At 41.7% G+C, this 19,298-nt stretch overlaps 1 protein-coding gene across 1 annotated transcript in view; it reads left to right on the top strand.

The window, feature by feature from the left end:
• Window positions 1-19,298, top strand: part of LOC308684147 (galactose-1-phosphate uridylyltransferase-like) — a 132,919-nt gene that overhangs the window by 4,974 nt on the left and 108,647 nt on the right. Inside the window, exons 3-5 of the mRNA XM_081355252.1 lie at window positions 9,599-9,674; window positions 10,559-10,607; window positions 15,820-15,949. Of these exons, the coding sequence (XP_081211378.1) occupies window positions 9,599-9,674; window positions 10,559-10,607; window positions 15,820-15,949 (255 nt within the window). The remainder of the gene's footprint in view (window positions 1-9,598; window positions 9,675-10,558; window positions 10,608-15,819; window positions 15,950-19,298) is intronic.

Raw genomic sequence — 19,298 nt, 5'->3', positions numbered from 1 at the left:
GTGAGGTTCATTCTCGTGTTACGCAGCACGTTTGAGCTTCAGCAAGAACCAATGAGGTTCGTTCTCGTGTTACGCAGCACGTTTGAGCTTCAGCAAGAACCAGTGAGGTTCATTCTCGTGTTACGCAGCACGTTTGAGCTTCAGCAAGAACCAGTGAGGTTCATTCTCGTGTTACGCAGCACGTTTGAGCTTCAGCAAGAACCAGTGAGGTTCATTCTCGTGTTACGCAGCACGTTTGAGCTTCAGCAAGAACCAATGAGGTTCGTTCTCGTGTTACGCATCACGTTTGAGCTTCAGCAAGAACCAGTGAGGTTCATTCTCGTGTTACGCAGCACGTTTGAGCTTCAGCAAGAACCAGTGAGGTTCATTCTCCTGTTACGCAGCACGTTTGAGCTTCAGCAAGAACCAATGAGGTTCGTTCTCGTGTTACGCAGCACGTTTGAGCTTCAGCAAGAACCAATGAGGTTCATTCTCGAGTTACGCAGCACGTTTGAGCTTCAGCAAGAACCAATGAGGTTCGTTCTCATGTTACGCAGCACGTTTGAGCTTCAGCAAGAACCAATGAGGTTCGTTCTCGTGTTACGCAGCACGTTTGAGCTTCAGCAAGAACCAGTGAGGTTCATTCTCATGTTACGCAGCACGTTTGAGCTTCAGCAAGAACCAGTGAGGTTCATTCTCGTGTTACGCAGCACATTTGAGCTTCAGCAAGAACCAGTGAGGTTCATTCTCGTGTTACGCAGCACGTTTGAGCTTCAGCAAGAACCAGTGAGGTTCATTCTCGTGTTACGCAGCACGTTTGAGCTTCAGCAAGAACCAATGAGGTTCAGTCTCGTGTTACGCAGCACGTTTGAGCTTCAGCAAGAACCAATGAGGTTCATTCTCGAGTTACGCAGCACGTTTGAGCTTCTGCAAGAACCAATGAGGTTCGTTCTCGTGTTACGCAACACGTTTGAGCTTCAGCAAGAAACAGTGAGGTTCATTCTCGTGTTACGCAGCACGTTTGAGCTTCAGCAAGAACCAGTGAGGTTCATTCTCGTGTTACGCAGCACGTTTGAGCTTCAGCAAGAACCAATGAGGTTCATTCTCGTGTTACGCAACACGTTTGAGCTTCAGCAAGAACCAATGAGGTTCATTCTCGAGTTACGCAACACGTTTGAGCTTCAGCAAGAACCAGTGAGGTTCATTCTCGTGTTACGCAGCACGTTTGAGCTTCAGCAAGAACCAATGAGGTTCATTCTCGAGTTACGCAACACGTTTGAGCTTCAGCAAGAACCAATGAGGTTCATTCTCGTGTTACGCAGCACGTTTGAGCTTCAGCAAGAGCCAATGAGGTTCAGTCTCGTGTTACGCAGCACGTTTGAGCTTCAGCAAGAACCAATGAGGTTCATTCTCGTGTTACGCAGCACGTTTGAGCTTCCGCAAGAGCCAATGAGGTTCATTCTCGAGTTACGCAGCACGTTTGAGCTTCTGCAAGAACCAATGAGGTTCGTTCTCGTGTTACGCAGCACGTTTGAGCTTCTGCAAGAGCCAATGAGGTTCATTCTCGTGTAACGCAGCACGTTTGAGCTTCAGCAAGAGCCAATGAGGTTCATTCTCGTGTTACGCATCACGTTTGAGCTTCAGCAAGAACCAATGAGGTTCGTTCTTGTGTTACGCAGCACGTTTGAGCTTCAGCAAGAACCAATGAGGTTCAGTCTGGTGTTACGCAACACGTTTGAGCTTCAGCAAGAACCAATGAGGTTCAGTCTCGTGTTACGCAGCACGTTTGAGCTTCAGCAAGAACCAATGAGGTTCATTCTCGTGTTACGCAACACGTTTGAGCTTCAGCAAGAACCAATGAGGTTCATTCTCGTGTTACGCAGCACGTTTGAGCTTCAGCAAGAGGCAATGAGGTTCATTCTCGTGTTACGCAGCACGTTTGAGCTTCAGCAAGAACCAATGAGGTTCATTCTCGTGTTACGCAACACGTTTGAGCTTCAGCAAGAACCAATGAGGTTCATTCTCAAGTTACGCAGCACGTTTGAGCTTCAGCAAGAACCAATGAGGTTCATTCTCGAGTTACGCATCACGTTTGAGCTTCAGCAAGAACCAATGAGGTTCATTCTCGTGTTACGCAGCACGTTTGAGCTTCAGCAAGAACCAATGAGGTTCAGTCTCATGTTACGCAGCACGTTTGAGCTTCAGCAAGAACCAATGAGGTTCATTCTCGAGTTACGCATCACGTTTGAGCTTCAGCAAGAACCAATGAGGTTCATTCTCGTGTTACGCAACACGTTTGAGCTTCAGCAAGAACCAATGAGGTTCATTCTCAAGTTACGCAGCACGTTTGAGCTTCAGCAAGAACCAATGAGGTTCATTCTCGAGTTACGCATCACGTTTGAGCTTCAGCAAGAACCAATGAGGTTCATTCTCGTGTTACGCAGCACGTTTGAGCTTCAGCAAGAACCAATGAGGTTCGTTCTCGTGTTACGCAACACGTTTGAGCTTCAGCAAGAACCAGTGAGGTTCATTCTCGTGTTACGCAGCACGTTTGAGCTTCAGCAAGAACCAGTGAGGTTCATTCTCGTGTTACGCAGCACGTTTGAGCTTCAGCAAGAACCAATGAGGTTCATTCTCGTGTTACGCAACACGTTTGAGCTTCAGCAAGAACCAATGAGGTTCATTCTCGAGTTACGCAACACGTTTGAGCTTCAGCAAGAACCAGTGAGGTTCATTCTCGTGTTACGCAGCACGTTTGAGCTTCAGCAAGAACCAATGAGGTTCATTCTCGAGTTACGCAACACGTTTGAGCTTCAGCAAGAACCAATGAGGTTCATTCTCGTGTTACGCAGCACGTTTGAGCTTCAGCAAGAGCCAATGAGGTTCAGTCTCGTGTTACGCAGCACGTTTGAGCTTCAGCAAGAACCAATGAGGTTCATTCTCGTGTTACGCAGCACGTTTGAGCTTCCGCAAGAGCCAATGAGGTTCATTCTCGAGTTACGCAGCACGTTTGAGCTTCTGCAAGAACCAATGAGGTTCGTTCTCGTGTTACGCAGCACGTTTGAGCTTCTGCAAGAGCCAATGAGGTTCATTCTCGTGTAACGCAGCACGTTTGAGCTTCAGCAAGAGCCAATGAGGTTCATTCTCGTGTTACGCATCACGTTTGAGCTTCAGCAAGAACCAATGAGGTTCGTTCTTGTGTTACGCAGCACGTTTGAGCTTCAGCAAGAACCAATGAGGTTCAGTCTGGTGTTACGCAACACGTTTGAGCTTCAGCAAGAACCAATGAGGTTCAGTCTCGTGTTACGCAGCACGTTTGAGCTTCAGCAAGAACCAATGAGGTTCATTCTCGTGTTACGCAACACGTTTGAGCTTCAGCAAGAACCAATGAGGTTCATTCTCGTGTTACGCAGCACGTTTGAGCTTCAGCAAGAGGCAATGAGGTTCATTCTCGTGTTACGCAGCACGTTTGAGCTTCAGCAAGAACCAATGAGGTTCATTCTCGTGTTACGCAACACGTTTGAGCTTCAGCAAGAACCAATGAGGTTCATTCTCAAGTTACGCAGCACGTTTGAGCTTCAGCAAGAACCAATGAGGTTCATTCTCGAGTTACGCATCACGTTTGAGCTTCAGCAAGAACCAATGAGGTTCATTCTCGTGTTACGCAGCACGTTTGAGCTTCAGCAAGAACCAATGAGGTTCAGTCTCATGTTACGCAGCACGTTTGAGCTTCAGCAAGAACCAATGAGGTTCATTCTCGAGTTACGCATCACGTTTGAGCTTCAGCAAGAACCAATGAGGTTCATTCTCGTGTTACGCAACACGTTTGAGCTTCAGCAAGAACCAATGAGGTTCATTCTCAAGTTACGCAGCACGTTTGAGCTTCAGCAAGAACCAATGAGGTTCATTCTCGAGTTACGCATCACGTTTGAGCTTCAGCAAGAACCAATGAGGTTCATTCTCGTGTTACGCAGCACGTTTGAGCTTCAGCAAGAACCAATGAGGTTCAGTCTCATGTTACGCAGCACGTTTGAGCTTCAGCAAGAACCAATGAGGTTCATTCTCGAGTTACGCATCACGTTTGAGCTTCAGCAAGAACCAATGAGGTTCATTCTCGTGTTACGCAGCACGTTTGAGCTTCAGCAAGAGCCAATGAGGTTCAGTCTCGTGTTACGCAGCACGTTTGAGCTTCCGCAAGAGCCAATGAGGTTCGTTCTCGTGTTACGCAGCACGTTTGAGCTTCCGCAAGAGCCAATGAGGTTCATTCTCGTGTAACGCAGCACGTTTGAGCTTCAGCAAGAGCCAATGAGGTTCATTCTCGTGTTACGCATCACGTTTGAGCTTCAGCAAGAACCAGTGAGGTTCAGTCTCGTGTTACGCAGCACGTTTGAGCTTCAGCAAGAACCAATGAGGTTCATTCTCGTGTTACGCAGCACGTTTGAGCTTCAGCAAGAACCAATGAGGTTCATTCTCGAGTTACGCATCACGTTTGAGCTTCAGCAAGAACCAGTGAGGTTCAGTCTCGTGTTACGCAGCACGTTTGAGCTTCAGCAAGAACCAGTGAGGTTCAGTCTCGTGTTACGCAGCACGTTTGAGCTTCAGCAAGAACCAGTGAGGTTCATTCTCGTGTTACGCAGCACGTTTGAGCTTCAGCAAGAACCAATGAGGTTCATTCTCGAGTTACGCATCACGTTTGAGCTTCAGCAAGAACCAATGAGGTTCATTCTCGTGTTACGCAACACGTTTGAGCTTCAGCAAGAACCAGTGAGGTTCAGTCTCGTGTTACGCAGCACGTTTGAGCTTCAGCAAGAACCAATGAGGTTCATTCTCGAGTTACGCATCACGTTTGAGCTTCAGCAAGAACCAATGAGGTTCATTCTCGTGTTACGCAACACGTTTGAGCTTCAGCAAGAACCAGTGAGGTTCAGTCTCGTGTTACGCAGCACGTTTGAGCTTCAGCAAGAACCAATGAGGTTCATTCTCGTGTTACGCAGCACGTTTGAGCTTCAGCAAGAACCAATGAGGTTCAGTCTCATGTTACGCAGCACGTTTGAGCTTCAGCAAGAACCAATGAGGTTCAGTCTCGTGTTACGCAGCACGTTTGAGCTTCCGCAAGAGCCAATGAGGTTAATTCTCGAGTTACGCAGCACGTTTGAGCTTCTGCAAGAACCAATGAGGTTCGTTCTCGTGTTACGCAGCACGTTTGAGCTTCTGCAAGAGCCAATGAGGTTCATTCTCGTGTAACGCAGCACGTTTGAGCTTCAGCAAGAGCCAATGAGGTTCATTCTCGTGTTACGCATCACGTTTAAGCTTCAGCAAGAACCAATGAGGTTCGTTCTCGTGTTACGCAGCACGTTTGAGCTTCAGCAAGAACCAATGAGGTTCAGTCTGGTGTTACGCAACACATTTGAGCTTCAGCAAGAACCAATGAGGTTCAGTCTCGTGTTACGCAGCACGTTTGAGCTTCAGCAAGAACCAATGAGGTTCAGTCTCGTGTTACGCAGCACGTTTGAGCTTCAGCAAGAACCAATGAGGTTCATTCTCGAGTTACGCAGCACGTTTGAGCTTCCGCAAGAGCCAATGAGGTTCATTCTCGAGTTACGCAGCACGTTTGAGCTTCAGCAAGAACCAATGAGGTTCATTCTCTTGTTTTGCGCAGCACGTTTGAGCTTCAGCAAGAACCAATGAGGTTCAGTCTCGTGTTACGCAGCACGTTTGAGCTTCAGCAAGAGCCAATGAGGTTCAGTCTCGTGTTACGCAGCACGTTTGAGCTTCAGCAAGAGCCAATGAGGTTCATTCTCGTGTAACGCAGCACGTTTGAGCTTCAGCAAGAACCAATGAGGTTCATTCTCTTGTTTTGCGCAGCACGTTTGAGCTTCAGCAAGAACCAATGAGGTTCAGTCTCGTGTTACGCAGCACGTTTGAGCTTCAGCAAGAACCAATGAGGTTCAGTCTCGTGTTACGCAGCACGTTTGAGCTTCAGCAAGAGCCAATGAGGTTCATTCTCATGTAACGCAGCACGTTTGAGCTTCAGCAAGAACCAATGAGGTTCATTCTCTTGTTTTGCGCAGCACGTTTGAGCTTCAGCAAGAACCAATGAGGTTCAGTCTCGTGTTACGCAGCACGTTTGAGCTTCAGCAAGAACCAATGAGGTTCATTCTCGAGTTACGCAGCACGTTTGAGCTTCCGCAAGAGCCAATGAGGTTCATTCTCGTGTTACGCAGCACGTTTGAGCTTCAGCAAGAGCCAATGAGGTTCAGTCTCGTGTTACGCAGCACGTTTGAGCTTCCGCAAGAGCCAATGAGGTTCGTTCTCGTGTTACGCAGCACGTTTGAGCTTCTGCAAGAGCCAATGAGGTTCATTCTCGTGTAACGCAGCACGTTTGAGCTTCAGCAAGAGCCAATGAGGTTCATTCTCGTGTTACGCATCACGTTTGAGCTTCAGCAAGAACCAGTGAGGTTCAGTCTCGTGTTACGCAGCACGTTTGAGCTTCAGCAAGAACCAATGAGGTTCATTCTCGTGTTACGCAGCACGTTTGAGCTTCAGCAAGAACCAATGAGGTTCATTCTCGAGTTACGCATCACGTTTGAGCTTCAGCAAGAACCAGTGAGGTTCAGTCTCGTGTTACGCAGCACGTTTGAGCTTCAGCAAGAACCAGTGAGGTTCAGTCTCGTGTTACGCAGCACGTTTGAGCTTCAGCAAGAACCAGTGAGGTTCATTCTCGTGTTACGCAGCACGTTTGAGCTTCAGCAAGAACCAATGAGGTTCATTCTCGAGTTACGCATCACGTTTGAGCTTCAGCAAGAACCAATGAGGTTCATTCTCGTGTTACGCAACACGTTTGAGCTTCAGCAAGAACCAGTGAGGTTCAGTCTCGTGTTACGCAGCACGTTTGAGCTTCAGCAAGAACCAATGAGGTTCATTCTCGAGTTACGCATCACGTTTGAGCTTCAGCAAGAACCAATGAGGTTCATTCTCGTGTTACGCAGCACGTTTAAGCTTCAGCAAGAACCAATGAGGTTCGTTCTCGTGTTACGCAGCACGTTTGAGCTTCAGCAAGAACCAGTGAGGTTCAGTCTCGTGTTACGCAGCACGTTTGAGCTTCAGCAAGAACCAATGAGGTTCATTCTCGTGTTACGCAGCACGTTTGAGCTTCAGCAAGAACCAATGAGGTTCAGTCTCATGTTACGCAGCACGTTTGAGCTTCAGCAAGAACCAATGAGGTTCAGTCTCGTGTTACGCAGCACGTTTGAGCTTCCGCAAGAGCCAATGAGGTTAATTCTCGAGTTACGCAGCACGTTTGAGCTTCTGCAAGAACCAATGAGGTTCGTTCTCGTGTTACGCAGCACGTTTGAGCTTCTGCAAGAGCCAATGAGGTTCATTCTCGTGTTACGCAGCACGTTTGAGCTTCAGCAAGAGCCAATGAGGTTCATTCTCGTGTTACGCATCACGTTTAAGCTTCAGCAAGAACCAATGAGGTTCGTACTTGTGTTACGCATCACGTTTGAGCTTCAGCAAGAACCAATGAGGTTCGTTCTCGTGTTACGCAGCACGTTTGAGCTTCAGCAAGAACCAATGAGGTTCAGTCTGGTGTTACGCAACACATTTGAGCTTCAGCAAGAACCAATGAGGTTCAGTCTCGTGTTACGCAGCACGTTTGAGCTTCAGCAAGAACCAATGAGGTTCAGTCTCGTGTTACGCAGCACGTTTGAGCTTCAGCAAGAACCAATGAGGTTCATTCTCGAGTTACGCAGCACGTTTGAGCTTCCGCAAGAGCCAATGAGGTTCATTCTCGAGTTACGCAGCACGTTTGAGCTTCAGCAAGAACCAATGAGGTTCATTCTCTTGTTTTGCGCAGCACGTTTGAGCTTCAGCAAGAACCAATGAGGTTCAGTCTCGTGTTACGCAGCACGTTTGAGCTTCAGCAAGAGCCAATGAGGTTCATTCTCGTGTAACGCAGCACGTTTGAGCTTCAGCAAGAACCAATGAGGTTCGTTCTCTTGTTTTGCGCAGCACGTTTGAGCTTCAGCAAGAACCAATGAGGTTCAGTCTCGTGTTACGCAGCACGTTTGAGCTTCAGCAAGAACCAATGAGGTTCATTCTCTTGTTTTGCGCAGCACGTTTGAGCTTCAGCAAGAACCAATGAGGTTCAGTCTCGTGTTACGCAGCACGTTTGAGCTTCAGCAAGAACCAATGAGGTTCATTCTCGAGTTACGCAGCACGTTTGAGCTTCCGCAAGAGCCAATGAGGTTCATTCTCGTGTTACGCAGCACGTTTGAGCTTCAGCAAGAACCAATGAGGTTCAGTCTCGTGTTACGCAGCACGTTTGAACTTCAGCAAGAACCAATGAGGTTCATTCTCGTGTTACGCATCACGTTTGAGCTTCAGCAAGAGGTTTGTTCTCGCGCGTTAAGCAGGTTCGGTTGAGCTTCTGTTTATGCACTGCAAAAACTGCTTTTCATACTTAGTATTTTTGTCTTGTTTCTAGTCCTAATATCAAACATTTCTTAAATCAAGATCTGTTTACTAAAGTAGTAAAATAAAATAAAATATTAAGTCTTGTTTTCTGGGGAAATAAATAAAAATTAAGTAAGATTTTGCTTAAAATAAGCAAAATGATCTGCCAATGGGGTAAGACAAATAATCTTGTTTCTGTTTGAATTAAGATTATTTTTCTTACCCCATTGGCAGATAATTTAGGTTTTTTTAAGCATCAACTCACTTAATTTTGATTAAATCCCCCAGAAACCTCATCTAGTAAATGCATCTTTTTTGATATTTGGAATGGAAACAAGACAAAAATACTTAGTAAGAAAAGACATTTTTGCAGTGTGTTCGCTGATCAATGTTTATATGTCAATAAAAGACTTCTTCATCATGTAAAGCAATCGAGTCTCTATATGGAATATTTTTACGACTTTTAGCATCAAAGTGGTAGTTGTAGCTGTCAATGGAGGGACAGAAAGCTCTCAGATTTCATCAAAAAAAATCTTGTGTTACCAAGATGAAAAAAGTCTTGCGGGTTTGGAACGACATGAGGATGAGTAATTAATCACAGAATTTTCATTGTTCTTGACACCTCTGGCTCAGCCTGGAGCATTATGGGTGCTTTTTTACGAACACAGATAAAACCATCTTGTCTGAAAGTGATGTGTCTGCAGTCATTATACAGCGTTCTCTGACTAAGCAGAAAAAAAGGTTGATATCGTTTCCTTGAATGTACGCTTCTGCCGTCTCTCCGTCGGCTTGTGTGAGTTATATGCCAATGAATATTCAGTGGCACTGGTTTTTTAGCGCTCTCTTAAGCTTGACAAATGTTCTTGGCTGACTCTCTCATTCCTGCATATTATTATTTAATGATTAATTAAAATAAAGAATGTTGCCAGGCTACTTTACAATTGGACAAGATGTTGAACATGCACTCTTGAACTCTTTGGCACTATAATGTTGTTACTTCATTCAGATGTACATTTGGCTGGAAACAGCTTGTCTACTCAAATATGTAAACCTGAGGAAGAACAAACTGAATGAAAGAGAGCGCTCTGGGATGTTTTATCCACCCGTCTTTGATTAAACACAGGCTACATCAGTCTTGTGATATGTTCCTGTTTTATTTCAGGTGAATCCTGATTATGGCAGCACGTTCATGTTTGAAAATGATTTCCCTGCTCTCCAGCCTGACGCTCCAGACCCTGGTATGATCCTCTGTCACTTTCACTGCCATAAGACTCCACACTTTCTGCTGTTTATGTATTAGTTTTTACTGGATATTATTTGGATCTACTAGCATAAATGGATTTAAAAAAAAAAAAAAAAAAAAAAACATTTTTGGACCTGTTACATGGTAATGGAAAACCTGGATAGTTGTAATTGTGATAAGAATTTAGTACCATGTTTACTTTACCATTTAAAAGTTTGGAGACAGTATGATTCTTTTTAATGAAATGAAAACTTTTATTCAGATAGGATGCATTTAACTGATTAAAAGTGACATTAAATGCATTTAGAATATTAAATAATATTATAATATCAAATAAATGTTTTTCTTTTGAACTTGTTCATGGTTTACACAAAAAAGTGAAGCAGCACAACTGTTTTTAGCATTGCTAATAATCAGAAATGTTTCTTGAGCATCAAATCATCATATCAGAATGATTTCTGAAGGATCATGTGACACTGAAGACCGCAGTAATGATGCTGAAAATTCAGCTTTGATCACAGGAATATATTACATTTTACTATATATTCACATATAAAACATTTTCTATTTCTACATATTTCTGTTTTTACTGTATTTTTGATCAAATAAATGCAGCCTTGGTGAGCAGAAGATTTCATAATAACTTACAAATCCCATCATTTTGAACATTAGTGTATATCAAAGTACCATTTTTTTATGATCTGATACAGTATTATGGTACAGCTACAGTACTTTCAGCCGTTATAATAAAAGCAGTTAATGTTCCTGCAAAGTTTAATTGTAAAACTTTTAATATGCAGTTATAGGCTGTACGTTAATTAAGGAGTTCATTCCAGCATATTAACAATTTGCTGATGATTTTTTTATTACTGGTTCTAGGTTCAGATCATCACCCACTTTTCCGAAGCAAAGCAGCCAGAGGCATTTGGTGAGAACAGTTTATTTCTTCTCCTTAAGAACTCAGCTTACTACTAATTTGGATTGTTGGTTAAGTTAAACATCACTATATAAAAAAAAAAAAATCACTGTAAGTGCCCCTATTATGCTATTTTAAAGGTTCCTTATTTTGTTTTGGAGTCTCCTACAATAGGTTTACATGCCATGAGTAATATAAGGAAACTACAGGGGTTAGAGTTAGGTTTAGGAGTAGGTTCAGGGTTATTACCTAGTTATTACCCAGTTACTGCAATTACTATAAGTACATAAATAATATGTTTATGTGAAACAGGACTGTAAAATAAAGTACTATCATACATTTTGAGTAAAAAAAAAAAATGGAATAATTTACCTGTATTTATAAATGAAATGTTAAATAAGCAAATAAATACATACATTTTATTTATTAAGATTAAAATAAAATAAGTACATTTATAAATAAACAGTTCAGTAAGTAAATAAATAATTGCTTTATTATTATTATTACTGTTTTATGTTCAATTTAAAAAAACTGGTTGGAAATCATGAGATTAATTACAAATATGTTATTCTGTTGACAGCCACAGACACAAAAACATTTATAAATATTTATAAAAATGTATTTATATTTTACAGTATAGAGTATACAGTATACAGTATAGCCTTTATTTTTTAGGATGGGGGCTCCCTGGCAAGGTAATCATCAAATTTGGGGGTCTGTTGCATAAAAAAAGAAAAAAGAAAAAGAAAAAGTTAGAACATAATATTTTTTTTGCTGCTCCTTATAATAGTTTTAGTTTTTTTCAGAGCACATTAGCTCAGATTGCCTTAGATTGCAGCGACACTGAGGGATCCTTTGTTAGCACAGTGCATCATCTCAGTTAATGTGCCTCGTGGCCCATGCGAAGCAGTGCTAATAAACTATTTCTCTGTTTAATCGTGCTGTGTGTAGAAATTGATTATGCTACCAGAATTGGGACACCTCAGGAGAGTGTTAACTGAGAGGAGAGAGCTCAATGATTTTATGTTCTGAGTCAGATCAAGGCTTTACCAGCGTCTTGCTGTGTTAGTGTACTATGTGGATTATTTATAAAATCACCATTGTTCACATTGTCACTTTGGTTTTGTGCTTTTGGTTTAACTTTAAAATGATTTAAGTATGATTGAGTTATTAAAGATCTGTACCAAAACATTTTTTGGACACTTAAAGGGGCTATATGTAGAATTCAGAAACCCTTATTGTTAGCGACACCGGTGGCCATAAAGTGAACTGCAGCCAGCAACTTATTATTCGTACTTGTGCGCAAAATATCTCACCATTCACTGATGTGTTCAGGTCACACTCACTCACCATTGTATATTTGGTCTAAAACGCCACTGTTCTCATGTTTTGCCACAGGACAGCAAATGTCAGTACATTTTCTATCATCTTTGCAGGACTGTGATATGAACAGAGTAACATATTTTAGCAACAGTGTGACAGTATACCACATAACCGACACAATAGAACTATAAACATGCATATCTATCAGTTCGCATGACTAAACATTTGTCATTATTTTCAAATACCCTCATTTTCAAACTGCGTTTTCAAATTGATCCACTTGAGAAAGTGTTTTCAAAAAGCTCAGTTTTCACAGGACAAAAACACCATCTCAGTGTGGACGGAAAGCCGAAACGGAGAGAAAAAGATGCGTTTTCAAAGGAAAACGTATGAGTGTGGACTGAAGCAGCTAATTAAGATCTTGTTGATGATTACAGACAGATGTGTCTAATGGGTCTAATCTGAACTCTGTAGATATCCAGGAACAGGACTGGTACCCCTGGTCTAAAGGCTTTCATAGATAACCTAGGAAGTTGGGGAAGGTCTTGTTTAAGTTTCGTTTACAAGCTGTTCACACACTGACGATAAAAATGTGATTATTATATGACAATTCTTACATTTACCCTCTTTAACAACATTTTATTCCAGGGAAAGTTCATTTCAAGTGCACTTCACCCTGTATAACAAGTATCTGCTAAACAAACTTGTCCAAGTTTTCAGGTATTAATATTTTAGAATTGTATTTTTTAAAATCACTTTATTTTTTATTTCTATTAATTATATAAAACATTTTTATTATGCATAATACCTGCTGGATTTGAGTTGTACAATACTTAGGATTTGCAAACTATTTGGCTGTGAAGTAAATTGAATACATCAGCAGCGTAAAAAGACAAATCAGACAAAGTGTGATATTGGCAATATTTAATTACTCTACAGATGAGGTTTATCTCTTTGAGGCCCTTTCATATTGTTAACACTAGGTGGTGCTGTCATCAAAGAAGTGGATTTGGTAGATAAGTCTGTTTGTAAAGAGTCATTCAGGCCTTTATATGTGCACACAGTGATTGTCAGTTGGACATGTCTTATCAGAGAGACGCCATTGAATCGTCTAGTACCCTGATTTCATGATCCCTTGTGCTTTCCGTTTTATCGACTCCACGCTGGCCCATTTTATGCACTATTTTTGAGGGCAGAAGAGAACTTCACAGACGGCTGTTCTGAAACGGCACCTGTGTGTGCAACCATCCAATTAGTGGCGCAGCAGAAGAGGCCACAAACACACACGCCCTGCCAACTGACGCTCAACTCTAATGCTCTGGGATCTGACATTGTTTTCAAAGTAGTAAGAATAGCGCTCGAGGCACAAACAAGTGAAGGACGCTTAATAAAGAGAACTGGATGCCCCACATAAAGCTTGAAAGAGGAGACTTTGGAAAGTTTGCAGGCACAGCTGTTGGGTTTCATTCAGGGCTGAGCATATAGACTGAAGTACTATATGAATTTATTCATAACTCTGCTGAGAAATTGTTGAAGGTGAAGTGTAACGTACACTGTATGTTTTATGATAAATGCTGCTTAGATCACGACTACAGAAGGAAAGTGAGCTGGAAGGATGGATGGATAGATAGCCGACAGACAGATATATAGATACATAGATAGATGGTCAGACAAACAGGATGGATGGATGGATGGATGGATGGATGGATGGATGGATGGATGGATGGATGGATGGATGGATAGACAGACAGATATTACCATCAATTAACCTGTTTGTCCCGTGAACACTCAGGATTAATTGTTTATTAATTCTAAGAAATGTACATATCCGGTGCATGGAAAATATCTTTCTTACATTACAGTACTACTAAGAGCAAGTAGTCAAGATCTATGATTAAAGGGATAGTTCACTTTGAAATAAAATTTTGGTATGTTTTAGCTTACCTCAAGGGCATCCAAGATGTAGGTGTCTTTGTTTCCGCAGTAGTTTCAATTTTGATATTTTTAGGTCAAACCGTTCTTGTCTGTCAGTCATATAATGCATGTCGATAATCACTGTCTCAAAACACAAGCACAGAGTCCAAATTAAAACAATTCCCCATCGTCCAAATTAAACAATTCCCCATCTTAAGTACACATTGATGGCCTAAGACACGAAACGAGCGGTTTATGTGAGAAAAGAACAGTATTTATATCGTTTTTACCTCTAATAACAAAGCCACGTCCAAGTGATCTGAAGGCGCGGGCGCTTCCTATTGTGTGACGTGTGCGCAGACTGTTGCATAGATATATACACACTAGATGTCGCCTCGTTCCTTGAACTGGCGTAGCCAAGGTGGCTTCTATTGTATATATCTATGCAACAGTCTGCGCACACGTCACACAATAGGAAGCGCCCGCGCCTTCAGATCACTTGGACGTGGCTTTGTTATTAGAGGTAAAAACGATATAAATACTGTTCGTTTTCTCACATGAACTGCTCGTTTCGTGTCTTAGGCCATCAATGTGTACTTATGATGGGGAATTGTTTCATTTGGACGATGGGGAATTGTTTTAATTTGGACTCTGTGCTTGTGTTTTGAGCCAGTGACCATCGACCTGCATTATATGACTGACAGACAAGAACGGTTTGACCTAAAAATATCAAAATTGAAACTACTGCAGAAACAAAGACACCTACATCTTGGATGCCCTTGAGGTAAGCTAAAACATACCAACATTTTATTCCAAAGTGAACTATCCCTTTAAAGACTCCAGATATGAGCTTGAGACACGGACAACTTTACGTGTGACATGAACAAGATTTTATTAAATCGTCTAAACACTTAAACTACTCTCACATACACATACGTACATGCATACAGTTTACCAAGGGAAAGAGAGCTGAAGCAGAATACAGGAAAGCAAGAAATTATAGCATTGTTTGAAATTCAGCAGATCAACAGCCTTGAGCAAACCATCAGTTTAATTCTAACACGCCCTTCTTTAAAGGGGTAAGGATACTTACTGTATCAGATAATGAGACTAAGTTTGATACTTGCATGTCTCGCCCATTTGAATTAAACTGTCCTGATGCAATTTGTTGAGGCTCCAGTTGATCTTTGCTGATGTTGTCTTGATGAGAGAGAACCAGTGGGAGTCAGAGGATCTTTGGTGAAAGGAAAGACAAGGCCGCAGCCTGGCACAAGCTTAGGGGTCCTTAGAAACTTCTAGTTCAGCATCATTTTCACATTAGGGTTTCTCAGGAAGGACTAAGGGAGTAAAAAAGTAAGGGAGTAAGAGGGCCGATCAGTGATTTTTAAAGCGTGAAGATGTCACACCCTCTGGAGGGTTGTGAACCAATAAGAAGTTGTTCCCTTTGGAGGGATATTTTACGACCCTTTGTGCTCTAGCAGGGCATTTGAATATGTAATTTCATTGGGTGTTTAAGAAAAGAATCTTCAAGATTTTTATAATACTAATGCGTCACAAAGTTAGCAAAATGTAATGTAAATTAACAAATGGGGGACGAAAATTGGAGTTTATAGAGACCAAACATGGTATAGTTGAGGTTACATTGACCGTTGGTTCTATAATAAAATACATAGTATCAAAGAAATAATAGTATCAAAAGATAATAGTATTAAAAGACACAACACAAGACAGTAAATCATTCACAAAATGTTCTGGGATGCATGCTAATTTATAGATCAGTTCGTCGATGAATGAATGCAGGAAAGTGTTTCAAGGTCTGTAGGTCTTTCCTATGGTCTAGGTCCTGACCACATGACCACATTTTTCACAGCAATAAAGACATCTTATCTGATAATCGCCCCGGCGACTGAAACTATTCCTATAAACCTTTATAATGTTTTTAGGGGAAGTTTTAACCAAATGTGTTGTTTTCCTGTTTGTTTGTCAGTAAGGTCATGTGTTTCCACCCCTGGTCTGACATCACCCTCCCGCTCATGAAGCCTGCCGAGATCCGCAGAGTGATTGACAGGTGGGCGGATCTGATCGTAGAGCTGGGTGATGCGCACACATGGGTGCAGGTTAGTACATCTCATCGTCTCACTTCTATTTCTGGTGCACCTGTTACTTTGCATTCACAAGCACAACACTGAAATTCATTTTGCAATAAAATGCAGCCGTAAGACACACGACTCATTTTAAAAAAAAACGAGACATGATCTTTTTCTCACTGTGACTCTCTCTGGGGGGGTGTAGCAACTTAATGAAACATTTGCACCATTTGTCGCCAGAAGAAACTTTCCCTGTAGAACTGCTGGAGTCACAAGGACGTGATTGCATAAGAGTGTGTGTGTGTTTAAAGGAGGCAGAGGCAGGGACGCCGCTCGATTGGGTTTTGTCCCAGTCTTCCTCATCAGTGCTAATTGGATCAATTGGGAGATGCTCTTCAGTCAGGGCGTCTCAGCGCTGATCAATGGCAGGCAGTGTGGAGCGCTCCTCTGGCCTCTCTGGACACATTAATGCTCCTGCAAGGGAATAATGGAGCTCTTCAAAGGCTTCCAGGGATATGAATGCAGCGAATTAAGATGTTTGTGCCAAAAGATAGTTAACTTATGAGCGTGAGAGAGTTCCTGAGCATCAATTGCTTTTTGACAGACTATAGATTCAGTTTAACTAAGGAATTCTGCTTAATGGTACAGAACCCAACACACTTTATCATTTAATGTTTTTCTCCAAAGCCCACTTATAATCTTAGTTATGTTTCTTGCATTAAAAATAGCCATAATTTAGTTTTATATGACTGTTTTACAGCCTTTTTGCTTCTTCTCTAGATAGATGGTCGTGGTTGTGATTGGCTAACCTTCATATAAGGATTATGCCCTCTAATTTTTGTACAATATGTGCAATATCATCCTTTTCTACATCTTACTAGTTGATTTTTTCAATAGTAACATACATATTCCTTTATATCCACTGTCCCATGTTTACATGGACATGAATGAATAGATGTGAATGGAACACAAAATTTTGTGTTTTTGGATGGTCATTTCTTATTCCTATTCATAATTATTCAACATTAATGTGTCCCGTATTGAGGAAAAACAATAGAATTTTAGGCATTCTATGCTAACTATAAGTAACTTTGCAACTGCATGTCATTGTCAACTACCTCTCATTAGAGTATTAGTAGACTGTCTGCTTAATATCTGCTAAAACTTAATTTTGATGCTCCTCAACAAACATTACACTGACTATAAGTAACAGTAATCAACTAATTCTACTAACCAGAACCCTACCAGTCTACTAATTCTCTAAGAGTTGGTTGACATGTAGTTGCAAATTAATGAGAGTCAGTTGACATGTAGTTGCAACTTTACTTGTAGTTAGTAGAATGTCTAAAGTGGACCATCAAAATAATGTGTAACCAAAATTAACTCTATATTGTATCAACCAAATGATTTGATGAAACAGCAACTGTCACCATGATCAACGGCAGGTGTAAAACAACTACTAGTCCTGCAGTTTTCCCACAAACAGATAAATAATGAGGGAAGGACACTCATGTACTAACACACAACACAGTCAATACCAATTAATACAAGAAGAGTGTATTCTCCGGGAGTGCAGAAATACAATAAACATTAGTTACGACAGTGTACAAATACCTCTCCCAATGCACTATGATGCTGTGGTATGTAACAGCTTCAACTAGCAAGGAGAGCAGCGCCATCAGTTAAAATGATCTTCATAAACACAAGTACAGGGTGAACTTAAAGTACAGCCGAAAGTTTGCAGGTTCGAACCTCTCAAGGGGCAATCACTGAGATTTCAGCACTGAACAAAACACTTAATGCATTGATACAATGACTTACGTTCTTGTGGTGCTCACTGTACTCTCTCAGAAAAATAACAAAAAAATGTGCCTTTAGGAGAACAGCGTGTTCTTTTGGGCTGTACCCTCGAAAGGACATCTTTGTACCTGATTTATCCCTAAAAGGTTTGTAGTAGTACCTTAAGGGAACATTTTACTACTAAGGTTATGCACCTTGAAGGGGGAAAGTATAAAGTTGTACCTTTACCTGCTCCAGTGACATGTTGTTTTACCCCTAAAGGTGCAATTCTGTAATTCAAGTCCACAAGACCATCGAGCAGGGCTGTCCAGTCTTGCTCCTGAAGACCACTTTACAGCAGAGTTTAGCCCCAACCCCAATTAAACACTCCTGAACTAGCTAATCAGGGTCTTCAGGATCACTAGAAACAGAGATGGTCTTATTATTGGGTGTTACGAGTGTCCGTGGCTCTACCATTGGGCTACCATACGTAACAGCTAACTTGGATCACGTGTGCCTTGATAACCAAACACATTATAGCCTTGACGTCATTGAAGTTCGTTCAGAGTTGTGCGACAGTTAGTCACTGTTTGCGGATACCATAGAATGAATGAGAAATGCTGTAAACTGAACCATAACTGTTGCGCAATTGACTGTTTGCAAAGACCCGCCCTCCTTAGTTACTGTCGCTATGTCCGACAAGCTACGCCGTTCTCACGCCACACCATGTTCTCACGCAGTGAAAAATACATCGCGGAGCAGAGAGGAGACTGACAACACGCTGACAGACAGGACAGACCAGGTTACTTTTCGGTTACGTTTGATATTAAACATATTAAACAAAGTCTCACCTTTCAAATTTGGTCATTTTTTAAAAGAAATTTAAACAATAAATACCGTTTTGTGGCTCTTTAATGTATCGTGACAGATCGCTGTAGAGCATCAGTTAAAGCTGCTCGTGAACCGATCATCTCTTCCTTCTAGTTAATTTATAACCTCAAGTAAACATGAACAAACATAAGAAGGAATGTTGTTTTAACCATGGAAAGGCGTCAGTACACTCGATTTTCAAGTTCAAATCCTCCCATGTTAATCTACTAACTCTCCTGACTGCTTTGTCGGACAAAATGGCGGATGGCGAAGTATGATTGGTCAGATCACCTGTCAGTCAAGCTCCCTGCAAAGGGTCAATTGTTTTTTTTTCGTAAACTAAAAATGGATTAATCCAAAACAAATTATTAAAAACAAACATGTCGAAGATTAGCCAATGGGCTGTCGATTCAGTAAATGATAAGCTATTTCCTCACAAAAGCGGTTTATTCAGCATAGTGAAGCTCCTCCATTGACATCTTTAAAATAAAAACGGCCTCTTGTCTCCTTCCCTACACACCGCAGCATTAGCAGGTGTTGTGCTTTGTTTAAGGTTGCAGGCTTGCCTTCAAGTGGCTTTGCTAGAAGCTTCCAGGCGCAGTGTGTTGGAGAAAACTCTGCAGGAAAATTGCTCTCCAGGATCAGGATTGGATACCCTGCCATAGAATGTCCAATTTTTCATTTTATGGTTCATAAGGGTGCTAAAGTTGAACCCTTGTGTGGTCATGGC

Source organism: Scardinius erythrophthalmus (assembly GCF_964197995.2).
Source record: "Scardinius erythrophthalmus genome assembly, chromosome: 23".
Classification (NCBI taxonomy): Eukaryota; Metazoa; Chordata; class Actinopteri; order Cypriniformes; family Leuciscidae; genus Scardinius; species Scardinius erythrophthalmus.
This window is presented reverse-complemented; position numbering and strand designations above follow the sequence as displayed.